General features: G+C 49.2%; 1 protein-coding gene across 2 annotated transcripts; it reads right to left on the bottom strand.

Annotated features, from left to right (window-relative positions):
• Positions 1 to 864: 864 nt before the first annotated feature.
• CD40 (CD40 molecule) lies at positions 865 to 11,328 on the bottom strand. 2 transcript variants are annotated; one of them, NM_001267730.1, is given in 9 exon segments: positions 1,312 to 1,506; positions 2,025 to 2,053; positions 2,152 to 2,238; positions 3,551 to 3,612; positions 6,395 to 6,488; positions 6,854 to 7,000; positions 7,263 to 7,388; positions 7,724 to 7,802; positions 11,192 to 11,246. In NM_001267730.1, coding segments are annotated over 9 exon segments (825 nt in total). In that variant the 5' UTR covers positions 11,243 to 11,246; the 3' UTR covers positions 1,312 to 1,356.
• Positions 11,329 to 14,337: the final 3,009 nt, after the last annotated feature.

The raw sequence follows: 14,337 nt of genomic DNA, 5'->3' as shown, positions 1-14,337 counted from the left end.
GAAAAGAGAACAGGATGGTTTATTTTTATCCTGAGATACTGCTGGGGGGGAAGGGGATACCATCTGACCAAGAAGCAGCAGCTCCTGCAGCCACAGGGAGGTCAAAATGCAGTGGGAGACCCAGGATCTCCCTGGGAAGGAGCTACAGATGTCGGTTCCAGAGAGCAGGCAAATCTGGGAGGAGCTCAGGACCCAAAGTGCGGAGCTCTGAGCATGGCACCACCAGACACTGCTGTGTGACTGCAGGAAAGTCACTTTGCCTCTCTGGACCTCCATTTCCACCTCCGTAAAAGACGGGGGCATGCGGGCCTGCCCAGCCTGGGAAGGCTATTTTTGTGACCATGAATCAAATGGGAAGAGCACTTTGTAACCTCGATGCCACATGTGAGCACCCACGGAAACCACCCTGGAGAGGCAGCAACCTGGGACATTCTCATGGATCTACAGAAAATGCCCTCATTCCTGAGCCTGGCAGCAGGTTAAACAGCTCATGTCACCCAGCATGTTCGCCCCTGTTTTTCTTTTTACATGTTTGATGATTTTTTAAATTACATAAGCATTACGTGAATTCACTCTCCTTTTGGGAAAAAAAATGAAGCATTATGGGAAAACCAAATCTCCCTTTAACCAACCCTCCCCCAGCCCCTTCTTCCCCACCCCAGACGTCACCACTCTTCGAGCTGTGGGTTTTCTGTGTATCCTTCCAGAACACTTGTTATACCAATATATGATGTATATTATATTTATACATATAGCCATAGGCAACATACATACATAAAAGCATGTACTTTTTTTTTAAAGGTTTCATACCCATCATTCAGCAACACACTTTTTTCCTTACTCGACAGTGTTTTTGAGACTCTGTTGTATAAACATATTCCAATTTTATTTAGCTCAGGACCCAAAGTGCGGGTTTCCTGCTGATGGACAGTTAAGCAGCATCCCGTTGTTTACTATCACAAACAACGCTGCAGTGGGCATCCATGTATGTGGCTTCCTGTGTGCAGGGAAGCCACTACGACGCCTCTCGGGGCACCAAACTGCTGGATCGGAAGGCCTGGTGGATATTGCTATATCACAGCCCCCACCACCACCACCAAAGTTCTGCCTCTGTCTTTAATACAAGTTGGGAGACTGGATGGGCTCAAGGGATGAAGTGAGAGGTTCTTCAAGGTGAAGTGTTTCTGCATCCGCTGTTAAGTCTCCTGTCTCAACATGCAGGGATGCAAGCAGGAGGGAGGAGCTGTGCCCAGTCAGTGCCAGTCCCTCACCCTCATGTCACAGCAGCAGTAGCACCAGGCTCTCTGGCAAGGTGCCTGTTTGCCCACATGGCCACACTCCTGGGTGCGTCCAGCTTCACTGTCTCTCCTGCACTGAGATGCGACTCTCTTTACCATCCTCCTGGGCAACTGGTTGACATCCATGTAAAGTCTCCTGCACTGGAGGGGTAGGGTTGGGGCCAGGAAGATCGTCTATCTCCTGGGGAATCTGCTTGGTGCAGGGGGCCTGGGGAGGCAAGGTGTGAGGTCACCCCAGCAACAGGGGCAGCTGTGCCTCTGAGGAGCCCCTCCCTGGGAAGTGGATCCCCTCCCCAAGCTCTTTCCCTTTCCCAGATGGCAGGTCAGTGCCAATTCCTCGGGTACCTCCTGCCCCCTGCTGGCCACACCAAGGGTGAGGAGGAGCTTCCAGAGTGGGAGTCAGTGAGCTTACGGGGCTGCTACATTTGCTCCCACCCATCTGACCTAGCCCCAAGACCCAAAGATGCAGCTCCCCACGTGTTGAATGTCAGGAAAGGCATGGAGAACAGCCAGTGTTAGGCTCTGCCAGGGGTACCAGGGGCAGTTCTGCGGAGATTGAACTCTGGATGGAAGGAGCATGGTGGGTGGGGGTGAGAGTCCCCAATTCTGCTGCCACCCCCCTGGCGGCAGGGACAGACTCTGAATCAGTTTTACTGCCCTATAGGTAACCATGAGGCCATCTTTCCAGTTTGCCAAAACTCTGTCCCGGTCTCAGGGATGACCTACCTTATCCTGTGGCTTCCTGTCCACCTTTTCTAGAGAAAAAGAAAATGAAAGGGGAGTTGGAGAGGCTAGATCGGTAAACAGGTGGTCCCCACTCCCTTCCCCATCACCTCCCCACCTGGGGACTCACTGATAAAGACCAGCACCAGGAGGATGGCAAACAGGATCCCCAACATGATGGGGATCACCGCCAGGAGTCTCAGCCGATTCTGGGGACCTGGAGAAATCAGGACTTCGGCATGCACCCCCCGACCTGCAGTTTCTCCCCACCCCAAACCTGCTGTGACATTTCAGACTCCAGAATCCTCCAGTGTCAGAGCTCATCTACATCAAAGGGTTCAAACCGTGGCCCTTGGGGAAACGTGGCTGGCAGATGTCTTTAAAGGAACCAGAACATTTTTTAATGTTTGGAAATATTTGCCGGCATTTTAAAACTGGGAGATCACCTATTAAAACTAGACATCTGATTTCTCTTACAAACTGGGAAGACCAGGTTTCAGTGGGCAGCCTCCCCACCTGGGAACCATCAGCAAGAAGCAAGTAGCAGCCGTGGCTGTCACCACCTGCTTACCACGCTCCCCATCACTCCCTGCTCTCTGTCCAGTGCTGAAGTCTAGCATGATTCATGTCAGCATGTTGCTTTTGGTATAGAAGAGTGGAGGGGAAAGGTAAAGTATTTCTCGTGCCTGGTTTTTTTTTTCTAAGTAGAAAAATAAAAGACCAAAAGGCAGGGCAGCGACTAGGGTGAGGCAAGGAATGAAATTGTTTCAGGACAAAATTGAAAAGGACGACCCAAAAACTCAGGCATCAAGATAAGTACTCTTTTCATGCCATATTTTGGAAATCATCAGGCAGACACCAAGTCAGCAAACTACGGCCTGCAGGCTGGCTGCCTATTCATTTTATTGGAACCAGAGCCAGGATTAGGGTGAGGCAAGAGAGGCAGAGTCATGCAAACACAGGGTTGGGTCCTGTTCTTTATTTAAAATGTTGCTATCTTGCTCATCGTGGATTTCTTTGCATTAATTTTTATTTTTAAAAATATTGCATCAAAATGAATCTACCAATAAATAATTTAAAAGATGAATCTACCTTGATTATTACACTTTTAAGGCACCTTCTTAAATATTGTGCTGAAGGGCAAGTGCCATGCTCACCTCATTCTAGTCCCAGCCCTAGGAATAGGAAAGTAAATTTTAAGAGAAAGCAAAGGGAATGTATTTTTCTTACCCCTGACCTTTTTCACTGATTAACATTATCTGATCTGTGCTGTAGGCCAACCTTCTCCCTCTAAAATCAAAATCTACCAAGGGAGGTGCTGTTATCCCATTATACAGATGAAGAAACTGAGGCTAAGAGAGGAGAAGTGATTTGCCCAGGCTCCCAAGGTAAGTGGCAGAGCTGTGATACCACACCCCCAAACTGCCTCCCCTCCCCCTTTTCTCATCCAGTGTCCCTGTGTGCCTCCGCCTCCCCTTTCAGCCCCCACCTTCCCAGGCTGTCTCTGGGGCCCATTTTCCAGGACTCACCACAGACAGCATCAGTCTTGTCTGTTCCTGCCTGTTGCTCAGCCAGGCCTTTGGTCTCACACCTACGCACACACATGTGCACAAATGCGCACGTACACACACAGAGAGAGAGAGAGAGAGAGAGAGAAAGAGAGAGAGAGAGAGAGAGAGAGAGAGAGAGAGAGAGAGAGATACTAAGTTTCCACAAGCATAAGATTTCCAACTCTAGAGCAAGTCAGTCAACAATCAACAAATCTAGGTTCACTGAGCACACAGTATGTGCCACATCCTATGCTGGTTATTATAGGAATGACACACACTCTGTCCTCACAGAACTTAAAAGTGCTGAGAAAAGATTATTGCACATCTTGAAGGAGTAATAAATAGGGGAGTCTATAATGAGTGCCAAGCTTTGTGATATAGGTAGGCTTAAGTGAGATGGGAATGGTTCAGAGGAGGCAGAATCCACCATGGCTGGAATGGAGAGATGATGAGTTCAGTTTAAGACAGGGTTACTCAATCTCAGCACCAGTGACATTTGGGCTGGATCATTCTTTGGGGGGCGGGGGCTGCCCTATGTATTGCAGATGTTCAGCAGCATCCCTGGCCTTTATCTGTCAGATCCCTGTAGCATCCCTGTCTCCATTTGTGACAAATGAAATGTGTCCAGACATTGGCAAACGTTCCACAGGGAGCCCCCTTTTGAAAACCTCCCGTTTAAGGGTCTTCCGGAAAGGCTTCCCTGCAGACAAAAGACCTAAGTGGGCCAGCTACGTGGGACGATGTGATGGGGAAATCAGGCAGGTGGCATGCAGGACGGTGTTAGGGACCTATGGAAAATTGGGTCTTTAGAACCAGATCACTGGCAGGTGTGATGTTTTCGACTGGATTCACCTGGTCAGTCTCATCAGCATCCAACCAGAGGACTTCACTAGTGAGAGGATTCAGCTGCTTAGAGAGCTCAGAGGCGGAGAAATTACAGAAGAGTGGCCAGCTAGGAGGCACAGCAAGCATCTAGATATGAGATGATGAAGACCTGGTCCAGGGTGGCCCCAGGAGTGGAGCAGGATGGACACAGGCCATTGCAAAGGAAAAATTATCTAAGGTAGGAGAAAAAGAGAGACGCTTTGAAGAAAGCAAGTCTTACATGAGTAGAGCATTCAGTTTACAACACACTTTACATGCCTTTAGCTCAAGCCTTGTGAAATGATGGTCATTCCCATTTTCCAGATGAGGACACTGAGGCTCAGTGAGGCTCACACACTTACTGAGCTGTAATCAGATTTGTAAGCCAGTGCACTGATTCTATAAATACTATGCCACTAGTGCCTCCAGTAGTCGGTCAACATTTATCAGTAAAAATTTATACAGCACCTATTATGCATGAGGTACTGTTCTAGGTATAGGGAATGTATCAGTGAAAGAAAAAAAAAAAGGCCAAGTCTCTACATTTAAAGAATATGCAATATTCTAGGGAAAGGCTGACAGTTAACAAATAAAGTGTATATGGTATACTCCTATTTGTGCGAAAGTAAAAGGAGGGAGTGTGTGTGTGTGTGTTGGTTTATTTATATGTAGAATCTCTGGAAGGATATGCAAGGAACAATGGCTGCCTCCAGAGAGAACTGGGAGGCGAAGGGGCAGGGATGCGAGAAAGACACGGAGACATCACTTTGGATCTTCTATGCTTTCTGTCCCATATGTCTATCTTGCCCATTTTTAAAAATGAAAAGCAAAAAGTCAATGGGGCAGGTATTTGTTTTTTGAGACCGAATGTTGCTCTGTTGCCTAGGCTGAAGTGCAGTAGCACAATCTCAGCTCACTGCAACCTCCACCTCCCAGATTCAAGCATTTCTCCTGCCTCAGCCTCCTGAGTAGCTGGGATTACAGGTGCCCACCACCACACCCAGCTAATTTTTTTGTATTTGATGAGATGGGATTTCACCATGTTGACCTGGCTGTTCTTAAATTCCTGACCTCAAGTGATCCATCCACCTCAGCCTTCCAAAGTGCTGGGATTACAGATGTGAGCCATCACAGCTGGCCTGGGGCAGGTGTTTAAGGTATGCCAGGCAGATGAGTTTGATGGAAGAGAATGAACAGTGTGGTCAGAGGATTGCAAGTATGCACCTACGCACAGACATGTGCACAAATGCACACACACAGGGAAGAGATCAGGAAATGCAGCAGGAAGGGCAGGTGCCATGCTAAGAAGTCTGGGTTCCAACAGAGACACAGGAACCATCTCAAATAGGAGAGTGTCATGATCTGAAAGAAACTGTAGAATGCTCACGTTGGCAAGAGGATGGAGAGAGAACCAGCTGAGGGGAGAAACCAGAGGCAGGGAGGTCAGGAAGCAGCAAAGGCATCACCCGGACCACAGTGATGAGGTCCAAACTAAAGCAACAGTGAAGATGGTGAGTAAGTTCCCAAAACATGTAGACAGCCAGAGGGCAGGATCTGGTGCAGGTTTGGTGCTAGAGGTAAGACAGGGACTCCCTCAGAGTGAGCATCCAGAACCCAGAAAGCCCTAGAAAGTCAGGTAAGCTGAAAGCAAGAGGAGGAAAACTGAGGAGAAGCAGGAGGGGTAGAAGGAAAGCTAAAAGAAGTGTCCTAATACCCCCAAGATGTGAGGCTCTCATGAAGCAAGAGATCACCAGTGTCTATTACCTCTAAAAGAGAGCAGGCAAGAAAAATGCAGACATGTGCCCATCTGGTTGGCCATGAGGCCACTCTGCAGATGCTTCACAAGTGCATGAGTATGTGTGGACCTCTGGGAGTGGGTACAGGACAGGTGGCTGGAGAGAACAGAGGCAGCTCTATGCCATTCTTAGAGCAGGAAACACAAGAGATGAGAGCTTATACCTTGTCCAAGGGCGACATTTTTCAAAAGCAGATGACACATTAGAGAAGAAGCCAACTGGGCAGGGCTCGCAGATGGTGTCAGAAACTCCTGTAGCTGGGAGTGGGTGGGGAGAGGAACATTAACCACCACAGTGAACCACCTGTCCAGCTCACAAGGGAGCCAGTGGCAGGACAGGTAGAGCTCCTGCCTTGAGCACTTTTCCCGCGGTGTGGTGCTGCCCCCAATAGCTGCAGTCCCCAGGAGGACTTCTCCCATTGCCCTTCAAAGACAGATGCCCATGGCTGCGGGCAGAATGAACAAGGTCCCATCTCCAGCTCAGTCCAGTGGGGATGCAGACATAGGTTGGAGCCTCCACTTCCTCTGCCTCTGGAGCTAAGTGCCCAGTGCCCAGCCCCTCACCTTGGGCCCTAAGTTCCTCTGTCCCGCCTCCAAAACTGATTTCCAGTTGATCCACTTACCGATCTGCTTGACCCCAAAGCCAGGTGAGCATGAATGGTACAGGACACAGCTCTCGCAGGCCTTGCTTGTACAGTGTCGGCCTTCTTTACAGACGCAGATGTTGTCTGTTACTGAAGTGCCCTCCTGCTGGACCCGAAGCCCTAGGTCTGAGCAGAGAAGGGCAGGAAGGATGGAAACCCCCTGCTGGGCCATGCTCTGAGCCCCACTCCCCATGTTGCTTGCCCTTTCTCCCTCAGACCCTCTTCCAAATAGAGATGGCAATCAAATCATTTAATGACCAGTACAACCCCAACTCCAACCAATCAGAACAGACCCTGGCTACATAAATTACAATGGCTGCATTGTCAGGAATATTAGCTGGAATATCAGCCCGGCTCCCAAACGCCCCTTTCCCAAAAGCCCACGCACTGGGGTCACAGTATTTGTGCTGGTGGCAGTGTGTCTCTCTGTTCCAAGTGTCTAGGAATTCGCCTTTGCCGCAAGGAAGGCATTCCGTTTCAGTGACCTCTGTGCAGTCATTCACCAGTTTCCATCCTGGAAAACATCAGGAAATGAGGGAGCGCTCTGGCCAACTCCATGAGTCAGACATTAACCACACAATGATCAGGCCAGGCTTTAGCATAGGGGATTCAAAGATGAAAGTCTTGGACCCTTTATAGTCAGGCGAGGAAGATAGAGGAGCTGGGATCCCTAGTCCAGGGTAGACAGAGGTTTACCTGGTGGAGAGGGAACCCAGAACATTCTGACAGTGAAGCAGGGCTGGGAAGTGGGTCGCTTCAGATTTGAGTTTACAGTTAACACATGGGGTCTGCGTTTGCCACCAAAGCAAGGGGGGGCTCCATGATGGAGCTAGAAGGTTGGCATCTCACCTGGTTGGCACAAAGAACAGCACTGACTGTTTATTAGGTACTGTTTTTCTCTGCATGCAGTGGGTGGTTCTGGATGGACCTGAAAACAGAATTATGCAATTTGAAGGGATCTTGAAACTCCGCTGCAGCCTCCTCAGCAGAAAGGTGAAAGTCACCCAGGAAAGAGGCTGCAAACTGAAGTGCAAGTACAAACGGAAAGTGGAAGCTAAATAATGTTTGGCTGTTTGTTTTCAAGTAAATTGCCAGCTGAGCTGATTATAATCTCACCCAGAGAATCATTCTGATATTTTACAAAGTGATGGCACTATAAACTCACAATATTCTCTGAAGTGAACAGACTTCCTTTGGGCTTGATGCCCAAGTCATTCCTCTTCGCAAAGATCCCATAGTTCGTGGGGACCCCAGCAGCTCCCCTACAGTCTTGAAGCTGGCTGACTTCAGCTGGCCCCAGTGCTGGGCCATGTTTAGCACTTTGTCTCTTCCTCCTATTCTTCTACTTCTCTTCCTGCTTCTTTCCAAGACCCATCATGTTTTCTTCCTCCAACTCCTCTGCTCATCCAGCCCTTCCCTCATAAAATGCTAGACTGTAAAGCTGGAAGAATAAACTCCAACTCTTTCATTTTACAGAGAATTGAGACTGAGCACCAAAGAGGAGGGTCACTTGCCCAGTCTCACAGGGACAGTGACCGAATGAGAACTCAGGTCTCAATGCTCCCTCTCTCCATGAACTTGTGTTTCATCTGCACCATTTTACTACATCCAGGTACCACCCATGCTATTAATTACTTCTTGTTAATTTTATTTATTTTATTTTGTTTTGTTTTATATTTTGAGACAGGGTCTCTCTCCATCACCTACTGCAATCTCCACCTCCCAGGTTCAAGCAATTCTCCAGCCTCAGCCTCCTGAGTAGCTGGGATTACAGGTGTGCACCACCATGCCTGGCTAATTTTTGTATTTTTAGTAGAAACAGGGTTTCATTATGTTGGTCAGGCTGGTCTCGAATTCCTGACCTCAAGTGATCTAACTGCCTTGGCCTCCCAAAGTGCTAGGATTACAGGCATGAGCCACCATGCCTGGCCAATACATTTACTTTAAATGTAAACCTTACATTATCGCCAAGAGACAAAAACCAGTATCACTTCTCATAAATAAAAAGTAACCCTAAAAATAAATTTGGAAGAAACAAAACAAGGTTGTTAAACCCCAGCTGGTTGCTTTGCTTGCTGAAGGCCCTCCACCCCAGGCCTGCTCTTTATTTTTGTTTTAAAAGGAGGATTCGCAAGCCTTTGAGAGGCATTAACTCTATTCTAGCTCCAGAGACTTCCTCTTTGAAAAAAAACGAGAAGGATTTTTAAAAGAACTGTAAAGTGAGTCTGTGTTTAATTCTACGTCCATGTGCTCCTTCAAATCATCCCACCCTTTAGGAACAGCCAGGAAAAAGAACACAAGTTTGAGAGTCAGGCAGCTTTAGACTTCAGTCTTGACTTTGTAACACTAGTTATTTTGCTTCTCTTAGCCTCAGTTTCTCCATCTCTAAAACGGGAGTAATAATGCCTGCCCTGCAGGTTGGATTGTGAAGATAAGAATAGATGTATATGGCCTGGCACAGTGTCTGGAACATAGTAGGTGCTCATTAAATGGCAATTTTAATCATCATTCAATTGTATCTGCTTACATGGCCAGCACCCTGGCTACTGGGCTGGCTGCCTAGGATCCTACCTAATTGGTGGCTCTCACTCAATCTGGGTATCTCAGCAAATTACTCACAGAAACCTGACTTACCCGAAATGGGGAAGGAAGCACAAAAGGCTACTGCCCCCCACCAGCTCATCACAAGACACCATTCTGTGAATGTGGAGCTCCCCACCACACTCCTAAACATAGGAAAGTCCTTGATGCCATCTTCAAACACATGAGAAATAAAGCCCTCCTCTAAAAATCTGTCAATCCCCAGTTCTCATTCTCCTTAATTCTGGTTTTTCTGCCACAAAAGAGCTCAGGACCAGAGCTTGGAGACTCTCACTATCTGAGAGGCAGGCTCAGGAATCAGGCAGATGTAGATTCACACCCAGGTTCTCTCATTACCTAGTTATGAGAACTTTGGCAAGACAAGCCCCCTTTCTGAGCCTCAATTTGCCCATCTCTATAACGGGGGAGTTGTGAGAAATCAGACGAAGAAAACACGCAGTGTTTGACTCAGAGCCTGACACACAAGAAGCCCTCGGTAGATAGTCCCTCCCCTTGTTGTCACAGCCCAGCCTCTACCTGGAGCCAAAGTTGGGAGTTATGAGGGTGGACTCCGCTCTTGAGAAGCCTGGATCACACCCTTCACCCCACCTTCTCTGACTCTTCCTCCACTCCTCCCACAAGGGCCCTCCTTTACCTCTTTCCAACTCCGCCCTCCCCCTCCTGCCTCTCTGCTCCCTGAGAGCCATTGCTTCAGGTGAAAGTGAAAGCTCTGGGACCAAAGTAGCCTCCCTATTCCCTCTCTTCCCTTGCTGCCGACCCCCCACACCATGGGTCATTCTCTCCCAGGCTTCAAGCGGGAATCTATACCCCTCAAAAGTAGGGGGAGGCCAGAGGGGCTGGGACAAGAGGGCCAGGTACTTCGGGGATTCCCAGCCTCCAGAATGAGGAACTACAAAAATACATTTAAACAAAAAGTGAGTCAAGTGTAGGCTTCTGAAAATCCCGGAGACATGCTTGGTTGGCTCTGAGCCCTTCTGGTGCCTGGAGAAACCAAGGGTTTCTCCAGCCTTCTGACCACCAGCCCTGGTCAGAGCTAACCAGAGCCCTGGTGTCCTAACCCTTTATTGGGTTCCATAAACTGTTCATCTCCCCCAGGGGTTCCCTATGTCATCTTAAATTCAGGAGAAAATGGCACAGCCCTGGGGATTCCTCCTAAGTTGGAACACCAAAGATAGGGGTTCGGGGAGCGGGGGGCGGGGGGCGATGTTAAAAGCTCCCTGCCTTCTCAAAAAAGTACCTGGGCCACTGCACCCATCTCTTGTTCCCACAAGATGCCCTGGAAGAAGGCAGCCCCAGCTGGCAAGGAGATGATAACCACTCGCAGAGGCTGGCATCTGTCCACAGTAAGAAAGGGACAGGAAACTGGCCAGATCCGCCCCTTCCCTTGGTCCACCTCCCTTCCCGGCCTCTAAACCCCCTACCGGTCTCTGTGTTGCCAGCCTCTGAGACTCCCTAAACCCATCCACGCCGTCTAGGCACGCTTGTGCAACCAGTGCCTTCTCTGAGCGGCCCCTTTGGACCACCCCGGACCCCAGCCCTGGAGAAGAGAGAGGCAGCCCACCCCATTCAGCCAGGAGCGTGGGCACCTTGCCCAGCTCCCACCCCTCCTGCCCCCACAAAAATCAGCCAAGATGGTCTCTTCCCCGAAGTCTTGCTTCCCTTTTCTTCTTATTCCCCACTCCCAGATCCCGTCGGGTCGGGGCAAAAACAACTCACAGAGGACAGCAAGCAGCCCCAGAGGACACACTGCAGAGGCAGACGAAACATGGCGAGGTGAGACCCGGCGGCAGGACCACTGGGCGCCGGAGCGGGGCCTAGGCTAACTCCCCTGCCCCAGCCTTGGCCCCGCCCATGAAAGGGGCGGGGTCTTCAAAGACCAATCGCAGTCCACCTATAGGGGGCCGCCCCTAGCAATTCTCTGCGCTGGGATTTACCCCAGGACCTTCCCAAGAGTCTAATTCCCCCGGGAGTTTAGGGACGCATCTTGCTGGGTAGGGGAGGAGGCATGGTCCCAGAGAGCGCCCTTCTTCTTTGTCCCCTGGACCTAAAAAGGCCAAGCTGAGGCGGGCTAGGAGCTAGCCTGCTTCCAGGGAACGGAGAGCGATCCCATGGGTGCTGGGGACTGCCATAGGGACCCTCACGGTTCTCCCCTCCCCGCCCCCCTCTCCGTTGCCTCTAAGTATCCTGGCAAAACCGAAAAAGTCTCCACTGTGGAGAGGCCTGAGGAAGTTCCCCCCACAACACCACGCAGAAAACGGGAAGCCCACAGCTGGAGTGTGGGGAGGCGTTTCAAGGAAAAGAGTTTCCCAATAGAGTTTCACTCTCTTTCAAAGGAAATTCCCTCGTGTGGGTGCGATGTCTCAACTTCCCATCCATCCATCCATCCATCCATCCATCCATGCATCCATGCATCCGTGCATCCTCACCTCATTCCCTTCCATCACAGCTCCCACCCAGCACCTGGATACAGGCATTTATTAAGAGTGGGAACAGAGAGAGGTGGCCCATGCCTGTAATCTGGCACTTTAGGAGGCCGAAGCAGGCAGATCACTTGAGGTCAGGAGTTCGAGACCAGCCTGGCCAATGGTGAAACCTCATCTCTACTAAAAATACAAAAATCAGCCGGATGTAGTAGCACTTGCCTGTAATCCCAGCTACTTGGGAGGCTGAGGCAGGAGAATTGCTTGAACTAGGGAGGGGGAGGTTGCAGTGAGCCAAGATTGTGCCACTGCACTCCAGTCTGAGAGGTAGAGCAAGACTCTGTCTCAAAAAAAAGGAGGGGAGTGGGTACAGTGGCTCACACCTGTAATCCAGCACATTGGGAGACCAAGAAAGGAGGACTGCTTGAGGTCAGGCGTTCATGACCAGCCTGGGCAACATGGTGAAACCCCATCTCTACAAAAAAAAAAGTTTTAAAAATTAGCCAGGAAGGGTGGCAAACACCTGTAATCCCAGCTACTCAGGAGGCTGAGGCAGGAGGATGGCTTGACCCCAGGAGGTTAAGGTTGCAGTGAGCCATGATTGAGCCACTACACTCCAGCCTGGGCAACAGAACAAAACCCCATCTCAAAAAAAAAATGTGCCAGCCTTTTGTGGCATCATAAAACACTTAAGGAACGTTAGGAAATGTGGGGCCCTCTTGTTTTGCAGAAACACACATACACTTGTGCCTACATTTCCCAGGTTCATGACTTCTGAAGACTTTTTTTTTTTTTTTTTTTTTTTTTGAGGTGGAGTCTTGCTCTGTCACCCAGGCTGGAGTGCAGTGGCATGATCTTAGCTCACTACCACCTCTGCCTCCTGGGTTCAAGCAATTCTCCTGCCTCAGCCTACTGAGTAGCTGAGATTACGGGCAGGTGCCACCATGCCTGGCTAATTTTTGTATTTTTAGTAGAGACAGGGTTTTACCACGTTGGTCAGGCTGGTCTCAAACTCCTGACCTAGGTGATCCTGGCACCTCGGCCTCCCAAAGTGCTGAGATTACAGGTGTGAGCCACTATGCCCTTTCCTCAAGATGTTCTTGAACCCGTGTTAACACTCTGCATTGCAGCATGGAACACCTGGGTTCTGGTGCAGGCTCTGCCTCTGAAGGACTGTGTTCCCTTAGGACTAAATTTTTCTCCAAGGAAAACTTAGGAGCTTGAATTAGGCAATGGTTGGGAAGATGACCCTCCATGTTCTTAATTTCTGGAGCAAGCCAAGAGGCCAGACCTCACAGATCAGGAAGGATGGAAGGGGAGGATGCTTCTAACCCCATTCTCATGGCTTCTGCTGTTAAGGGTACATTTGCAAGTCTTAAGGATTCTGCCTCTAGGATCCATCCCCTATTTTTTGTCACCTCTGCCACTGTCCTAATTCAGAGGCTTCCATTTTTTATCTCGACTGTCCCAACAGCCTCCTTTATTCCATAGAATGTATTGAGCACCTATTATGTGCCAGGCAACTCTTTACACGGCTGCAATTCTCTTGATAAATTGTAGATCTGATTGACTGGGACACTTCCCTGCATAAAAACCTCTTTGGGTTTTCCTACACCCTCAGGATGATCCAAACTCCTTATCCTGGCAGAGCACATCCTTCCCCACACAGCCCCAACCTCTCTGTATGCCCGCTTCCTGCCATGTCCTCCCATGCACACTGGCTTCAGCCTCTCCCCACTTCCCAGACACACAATCTTTCTTCCTTACAGTTTAACTCATTGTGTCTTGCTGTTTTCTTCCTTTACTTCTCCTTTCTTAAACAGTTTAGATGTTGCCACCTCTTAACCCTTCCCCAACTCCCTGAGACAGAGGTAGGCACTCTATCCCACCCTGCCTCCTCCCCTGTGTTGCCACAGCATTTAGTATGCCAGACCATAACTCCCTCTGCCTGGTCCCATTTGACTGTAAGCTCCCTGAGGGCAGGACTGGATCTATCCCAGTCCTAGGTACATAATAGGACACCAATATATGGGTGCTGAATGAATAAATAAATGAATAAGTGGGTTCAGCAACTTCTCATCCTAAGTGCAGCCTCCATCATGAAAAAGAGTTGGGGGCAGGGGGTGCGAAGCTGGTAATGTCAACACAGACCTCAAGCTGCAGTGGCCTCTTGAGGATGGTAGTCAGATACCAAAAGGCCAAAAACTCTTGAAATCAGATTCCAGGGAACTTCATTAAAGCCACCCAAACATGCCCAGGATGAAGAGAAGATTAAAATATCTTTTCCCTTTTTAACCCACTTTGAAAAACAAGCACGGTTTTAATTCCTTTGGGAGAGGGGCGTTACTATAATAATTTCAGCCATTACTTATTCTTTATTTGCTTGATTCCAAAATTGGGCCTTTCACAAAACTGCCTGGGGAAGCAAGTACACAGAATTAA

The sequence above is a fragment of the Callithrix jacchus genome, chromosome 5 (assembly GCF_049354715.1).
Source record: "Callithrix jacchus isolate 240 chromosome 5, calJac240_pri, whole genome shotgun sequence".
Classification (NCBI taxonomy): Eukaryota; Metazoa; Chordata; class Mammalia; order Primates; family Cebidae; genus Callithrix; species Callithrix jacchus.
Note: the sequence above shows the minus strand (reverse complement) of the source record. Positions and strands in the feature narration are given on the sequence as shown.

Coding starts and splice junctions, on each gene's coding strand:
- CD40 (XM_008995938.4), bottom strand. CDS start 11,242: ATGTTTCGTCTGCCTCTGCAGTGTGTCCTCTGGGGCTGCTTGCTGTCC. Junction 7,389..7,723: donor CTGTTCTTTGTGCCAACCAG/GTGAGATGCCAA, acceptor GATGTTTTCCAG/GATGGAAACTGGTGAATGAC. Junction 7,001..7,262: donor GCACAAATACTGTGACCCCA/GTGCGTGGGCTT, acceptor TTCTCTGCTCAG/ACCTAGGGCTTCGGGTCCAG.